Here is a 7,542-nt window from a genome sequence, read left to right as displayed (position 1 = left end):
ATTTTGAGTGATTTCTTTTTATTTGCAGGGGTTTTTTGACATCTTGTGAGGCAGAACTACAGGAGCTAATGAAACAAATTGACATAATGGTGGCTCATAAAAGGTCTGAGTGGGAAGGGCAGACCCAGGCTCTAGAAACCTGTTTGGATATCCGACAACAGGAACTCAACTCTCTTAGGGATTTATTGGATCAAAAACATAAAGAGGTACAGCACACAATTTACTTTATTTGGTAGTACAACTTAACTTTGCTTATGCATTATATGTTTCCCAAAAAGTGTCAATCAAAAATTTAACCACATTTTTCTTAATAAACTTGGTTATACTATAGAGATGAATTTCAGCTGGAAAAGATTTGACCCTATTTCCTTAATACTTTGATATTTTCAACATGAGTACCTTGATGGATATAGATTGTAATTGTGTATAGATGAAGTTTTTGAAATTCATTTTGTTTTAAGAGAATGTCCGTGGTTGCTTTGAAGTTACACCATATATAAAGAGCATAATGCATGCATAAGAAACAGTCATTGAATCACTGTTCTAGTTGATAGTGTGTAAAAAATAAAATAATATGCTGCAGGGAAATTGAGCTATATATTTTATGGGACAGCTGGGTGACACAGTGGGTTAGAACACTGGGCCTGGAGTTGGGAAAACCTGAGTTTGGCTATAACCTCAGACACTAGCTGTGTGACTTTGCATAAGTCACTTAACTTCTGTCTACCTCAGTTTCCTCCAGTGTAAAATGGAGATGATAGCACTTATCTCTCAGGATTGTTGTGAGAATCAAATGAGATAATATTTGAAAAATGCACAGTGCCTGGCATGTAGTAGGCACTATATAAATGTTTATCCCTTTCCTTTCCCTCTTGAGAGCACCTAGCTCTTTTAACAGAGACTAACTTGAATTTTATAATTCTGAAATACCGTTTTTTGTGTGTATATTTACATGTAATCTCTAAATTTCCCACATGATTATTTTGTTTTCAAAGATATGTGGGTCTTTTCTATCTTAAATACAAACACAAAAATCCTGATTCTTTATATTTTTTTCCATCTTTCACTGTAAAAAAAGAACAACAGCAAGAAACAAAATCAAAACCAACCTGTAGTCTGCTTTCTGCCATTTCTATTCAACAGAGTCTGAACCATAGAAGGGTACTAATCATAAACTACAGGCCATTTCCATTGGTCTTTTCCTAATCTTTATACTCATTGGTTTCTTAACATTGAACATTTTCTACTCCCTTGTTTTAAAAATTTCTTTTTCATTGACTTCTGTGATACCATATTGCCTTATCTCTCCTACTTCTGACTCTTTTTTGGTTCCTCTCTTTCTGCTCCAGAAATATGGACATTTTCAAGGTTCAGTCCTTGATTCTCTCTCTCTCTCTCTCTTTTTTTTTTTTTGCTTTTTGGAGGGCAGTTGGGGTTAAGTGACTTGCCCAAGGTCACACGGCTAGTTTTTGTGTTAAGTGTCTGAGTCTGGATTTGAACTTAGGTCCTCCTGACTTCAGGGCTAGTGAATTCATTGCGCCACCTAGCCGCCCTGCAGGCTTTGATTCTCTAGACTCTCATTTATTCCTGTAGACTCAGCTGTGGTTCAAATCAGTATTATATGAGGTTCAGTACTTCATTTACAATCATCATTAGATGTTTTTCATTTGGATGTGGCAGTGCCTCCTATGACTTAATGCATGTAAAATTAAACTACCGGCAAATAGTCCCTTTTCCTCATGTCTCTGTTACTGTCAGTGGTCATGTAATTTTTTCAGATACCTAAGCTCAGTATTTGACTCTTCCTTCACTATTATCTTCCCATGCTTACTAATCTAGTCCTTTTGATTCTTCTTTTATGATGTTTCTTGAATCTGTCTTTACCTTTCCATTTTTATTGCTACCATCTGTAATGTGGGCTGGACTCATTTGGACAAAATAATGTGAAAAAGCTTCATAACTTCTCCCTTCCTTCAACTTGCCTTCCATCCAACCTGAAATTTTATTTTGAGATTAATCTTCCCAAAACATCACTTTGACCTTGTAATACTGCTGGTAAAAACTCTTAATGAATCTCCAGTTGTATACAGAGTAAAGTAAGCTTCTTAGCTTCATTGTGAAGGCCTTCTACTGTCTGGTCTCAACTTACCATTCCAACAGCATATTTTAAGTTTTATTGATGCTTTTTTTCTTTTTATATCAGAATTATTTCCAGATTTAAATTCCTAGAGGTTCAGATTACAAATTACAGTACTATTAGATATTTTGTATCCCCCATGGCATTTGGTTTTCTGCTCTTGCTATAGGAATTATTTAGTTAATATTTGTCAATTATCTATGAAAATGTTTTAATGAAAATTTCTGTTAACATTAAAAAAGGGAAAGAAAAAAATCTTTTTTCCTTCTTGGCTAAAAATTTCTTAGTAGTATTCTTGGGGGCAAATTCTGAAGACAAGCTTGAGACAAATGTTTGATTTCTCATAATCTAGTAATCTGAGTTGTATAAAGTGAACTGAATAGGACGAAAGGAAGAAAGCATCAATAAATTAGTATCTTAATACTTGATATGTGAATAATAGCTTACATTTAAATGTTACTCTAACTTTAACAAAGTATTGCTCTGACAACAGCCCTATGAGATCAGTGGTACAAGTATTAATGATACCATTTTAGAGAGGAAGTTGAGAATCCAACGGCTTAAGTGACTTGACTCTTATTCCATAGCCACTAGATGTCTGATCTTGTCTCTTCTGACCTCCTCCTCCCACTATTCAATGATATCCTTATCCTCTGTCTTCTTAGTAGGTTGTGTATGCATATCACTCACTTGGTACATACTACTTGCTACCTTGCTAACTCTGTTTTTAAATTATAGAACTTACTTTAGGAGTGGGATGGAAGGGACACTAGCCCTGGTATCATAATCTGGGATTTCATGCCCTGTGGTTAGTAATAGTGTGACAGTTACTTCATTAGGAGTATTTTAGCATCACAGCATAAGGAATTATCTGTTTTAAAGTATAAAGGCATCAAAACTATAGACTTACTACAAAGATCTTTCTGCTATGATCACTGCCAGTTAGTGTGGAAATAAAGATAATGTTGATTATCTCCTAGGAGTGAATTAATTAAGTTACAATTCATGTTATTTGGAATAAAACTTTAAGACTGGGAAAGACACTTTGTGCAGAGGAATATTGAGTGTAAGGATTCTTCTAGATCTATTTATGAAGTATTGAAAAAAGTGCTTGGAAAGATGTTAAAAATATAATAAAATTTGTTATCTAAGAACCTTTATGCAGTTTCTGGTCAGTTCTTTTGGTTACTACTGTAGTGTAACCATTTTAATGATTACCACTTAAAGTGTTTAGCAGTGTTTATCACTGCTTAGTAGAAAAAAGTTTTACAGTTAGGAAATTAATAATAAAAGTGATTGCCTAATTAATAGACAGAAAGTCTAAATTTTACCTAATATAGATAGAAAGAAATTCCATTTAAAGTTATTGAAAACATTATAAATATTTGGGAGTCTCCCTGCCAAAACAAATCCAGGAACTATATGAACACAATTACAAAATGCTTTTCACACAAATAAAGTCAGATCTAAATAATTGGAAAAACATCAATTGTTTGTGGGTAGACTGAGCTAATATAATGAAAATGACAATTCTACCTAAATTAGTTTACTTATTCAGTACTATACCAATCAAACTATCAAAAATTATTTTATAGAGTTAGAAAAAATAATAACAAAATTCATCTGGAAGAACAGAAGATCCAAAATATCAAGGGAATTAATGAAAAGAAATGCTAGGGAAGGTGACCTTATTATAAAGCAGCAATCATTAAAACTACTGGCTAAGAAATAGAGGAGTAGATCAGTGGAATAGGTTAGGCACACAAGACACAGTAGTCAATGACTATAGTAATCTACTGTTTGATAAACACAAAGACCCCAGCTTCTAGAATAGGAAGTCATTACTTAGCAAAAACTGCTGGGAAAACTGGAAAAGAGTATGGCAGGGAAAGCATTTTTTTACTACCAGTGTCTCTGATAAAGGCCTCGTTTCTAAAATATATAGAGAACTGAGTCAAATTTATAAGAATACAAGTCATTCCCCAATTGATAAATGGTCAAAGGATTTGAACAGACAATTTTCAGAGGAAGAAATTGAAACTATCTATAATCATGTGAAAAAATGCTCTAAATCAGTATTGATTAGAGAAATGCAAATCAAAACTCTGAGGTACTATATCACACCTATTGGATTGGCTAACATGACAAAACAGGAAAATGATAGATGCTAGAGAAGGTCTGGGAAAATTGATACACTAATTCATTGTTGGTGGAGTTGTGAACTGGTCCAACCATTCTGGAAAGCAATTTGGAGCTATGCCCAAAGAGCTATAAAAATGTGTATACCTTTTCATCCAGAAATACCATTTCTAGGGTTGTATCCCAAAGAGATCATAAAAATGGGAAAAGGACCCACATGTATAAAAATATTTATAGCAGCTCTTTTTGTGGTGGCCAAGAACTGGAAATTGAGGGGATGCCCATCAATTGGGGAAATGGCTGAACAAGTTGTGGTATATCAATGTAATGGAATACTATTTTGCTATAAGAAATGATGAACAGGAGAACTTCAGAAAAACCTGTATAGACATATATGAACTGATGCTGAGTGAAGGGAGAGAACCAGGAGAACATTGTACATAGTAACAGCCACAGTGTGTGATGACTGACTTTGATAGATTTAGCCCTTTTCAGCAATGCAGGGACCTAAAACAGTTCCAAAGGACTCATGATGGAAAATGCCATCCACATGCAGAGAAAGAACCATGGAGTCTCTTTTTTTTGTTTCTTCTTTCTCATGGTTCCTCCCATTGGTTCTAATTCTTATTTACAACATGACTAATGTGAAAATATGCTTAATAGGAATGTATATAGACAGCCTATATCAAATTGCATACCATTTTGGAGAGGGGGGAGAGGAGTGGGAGAAAATTTAAAACTTATGGAAGTGAATGTTGAAAACTAAAAATAAGTTAGCCCATCTCTTGCCTACAAACATGCTTAGGTCATTTGCCAGATAGTCTGTTCATCCGACCTTATTGTCCCCTTTTCTCTTTAACAACTAGGCTCTTAAAAAAAATGATACTAGGGTCAGCTAGGTAGTGCAGTGAATAAAGCACCAGCTCTGGAGTTAAGAGGACCTGAGTTCAAATCCAGCCTCAGACACTTGACACACTTACTAGCTGTGTGACCTTGGGCAAGTCACTTAACCCCAATTGCCTTGCCTTTCCCCCTCCAAAAAAAAAAGCCCAACACCAAACAAACCATGATACTAGTTGCCTTTTACTCCTCAACCCCTTGCAGTCTGGCTTCTATTTTCAATACTTGAATGAAGCTGCTCTCTTTAAGATCACCAATCATCTCATTATCGCCTAACTAACAACCTTTTATCTGTCTTCATCCTTTATCACCTCTCTGTATTATTTGATACTATTGACTACTGTTCTGTTCCCTATGTTTCTATGATATTGTTCTGTCAGGATTTTCTTTCTGTTTGTCAGACTCTTTCTCAGTCACCTTTTCAGAATTAATCATCTATGTCCTGCCCCCTATGCATGGTTCTACCCCAGGGTTCTGTCCTAAACCATCCTTTGTTCACCATCTGTATTCTTTCTTATTGATCTCATCAACTTCTAGGGGTTCAGTTCTCATTTCTAAGCAGATGATTGCCAGATTTATATATTCATCCCTAATTTCTTTCTTGATCTTGAGAACCAATCATCCAACTGCTTGCTGGACTATTCCACCTGTGGATTCCATTGGCATCCCAAATTCAACATAACCAAAGCTAAATTCATCTTCCCCCAAATCTGCCCCTCTTGATTTTCCTTTTTCTGTCATGGCACCACCATCTTTCTGGTCTTTAGGTTTGCAACCTAGAAGTCATCTTCAGCTCTTCACTGTTCCTTATCCTCTATTCAATCAGTTGCCTGGTCTTGTTGATTCTGCCTCCATCAGAGCTGTCACATCCTCTCCACTCACCATAACCACCCCAATTTAGGCTCTCGTCTCTTTTCCTGGATTGTTGCCCTAGACCAGAGGTGGGGAACCTGCAACATCAAGCTCACATGTGGCCTTCTAGGTCCTTGAGTGTGGCCTTTTGACTGAGTCTAAATTTTATAGAACAAATCCTTTTATAAAGGGAATTTGTTCTGTGAAGTTTGGATATAGTCAAAGGGCCTCACTCAAGGACCTAGAGGGCCACATGTGGCTTTCAGGCCTCAGGGTTCCTTACCCTTGGACTAGACTATTTATGTGTGTTAGAAATACACAGACACATACAGACACACATACAAACGCTCTTTGCTAGACTAATAGTTACTTGAAGGCAAAGACCATAAGACTTTTTTTTTACATCCACCACAGAATTTGACACAGTATCTTATGCTGAATGGTCATTAAATTAAAAAAAAAATTACTAATTGTAAGACCCCTATTTAATATCCCTGCCTCCAGCCATTCTCTTCTTCATTTCATCTGCCCAAAAGCTGCCAAATTCATAATTCATTGCCTTCAGGATAAAATACATCAAATACCTCTGTTTGGCATCTAAAGCACTTTACTGTCTACTAGTCTGTCTTCCCAGGCTGTTTATATATTCCTTTCCCTCCTCACTCTACTTTTCGACCAATGAACCTTCTTGCAGCTTGATCTCCTGCCTTGGTCCCTTTTCAAAGACTCGCCTCCCTGCTTCCCTTCCCTACAAATCTCTTCCTCATTAAAACTCAGCTTTATTCCTCTTTTAAGAGGCCTTTCCTGATTCTTCTCGTTGCTAGTGCCTCCACACTGGAATTGTAGTGTATTTTTTGTATGTATGTTTGTGTGTGTGTGTATGTGTGTATTTCTAACACATATAACACATACATATATTGCATTTGCTTATCTGTGCACACTTTGTATCCCTGTATACAATAAACTCCTTTAAAAATAAATATTTTATTCTTATGATCTGTCTTCACATCGCAATCTACTCTCCCTCTAATTCTCCCTTCCCCTATTTCTCTTTCTATCCAATTTTTGTGTTGAATTTCTGTGTGTGGTAATTCTTCCTTCTTTTGGCCAGTCTAGTTGAAAGTGAGGTTCAAATATCAACCATTCCCCTCTCTCCCTCCTCCTTTTTACAGGCACTACTTTCCAGTCACTTGCAGATAATCTTCTGCAGGGTCTTACAATTAGTAAATTTTTTTATTTAATGACCATTCAGCATAAGATAGTGTGCCAAATTCTGTGGTGGATGTAAAAAAAAAAATCTTATGGTCTTTGCCTTCAAGTAACTATTAGTCTAGCAAAGAGCATTTGTATGTGTGTCTCTGTATGTGTCTGTGTATTTCTAACACACATAAATAACTAATGATATTTGATGTGTTAAATTAATGGCATAGACAACGTGATTTAGTATAATATACTAAACTGGGAAAACAGAAATCTGTGACCTAGACTTATTGCTGCTAGTACGTTATGGAATT

General features: G+C 35.8%; 1 protein-coding gene across 7 annotated transcripts in view; it reads left to right on the top strand.

Moving 5' to 3' along the window:
* The window catches only part of CEP63 (centrosomal protein 63), a 55,840-nt gene that overhangs the window by 12,061 nt on the left and 36,237 nt on the right, over positions 1–7,542 (top strand). For all 7 annotated transcript variants that reach the window (XM_069108705.1, XM_069108702.1, XM_069108701.1 and 4 more), the window contains exon 3: positions 29–206. In XM_069108705.1, coding sequence (XP_068964806.1) covers positions 29–206 — 178 coding nt within the window. The remainder of the gene's footprint in view (positions 1–28; positions 207–7,542) is intronic.

The sequence above is a fragment of the Petaurus breviceps genome, unplaced genomic scaffold (assembly GCF_028583685.1).
Source record: "Petaurus breviceps papuanus isolate PSGF00001 unplaced genomic scaffold, PetGlider_PUasm1.0 90424, whole genome shotgun sequence".
Taxonomy (NCBI): Eukaryota; Metazoa; Chordata; class Mammalia; order Diprotodontia; family Petauridae; genus Petaurus; species Petaurus breviceps.
The sequence above is the reverse complement of the archived record's forward strand: the minus strand, read 5'-3'. Positions and strand labels throughout refer to the sequence as shown.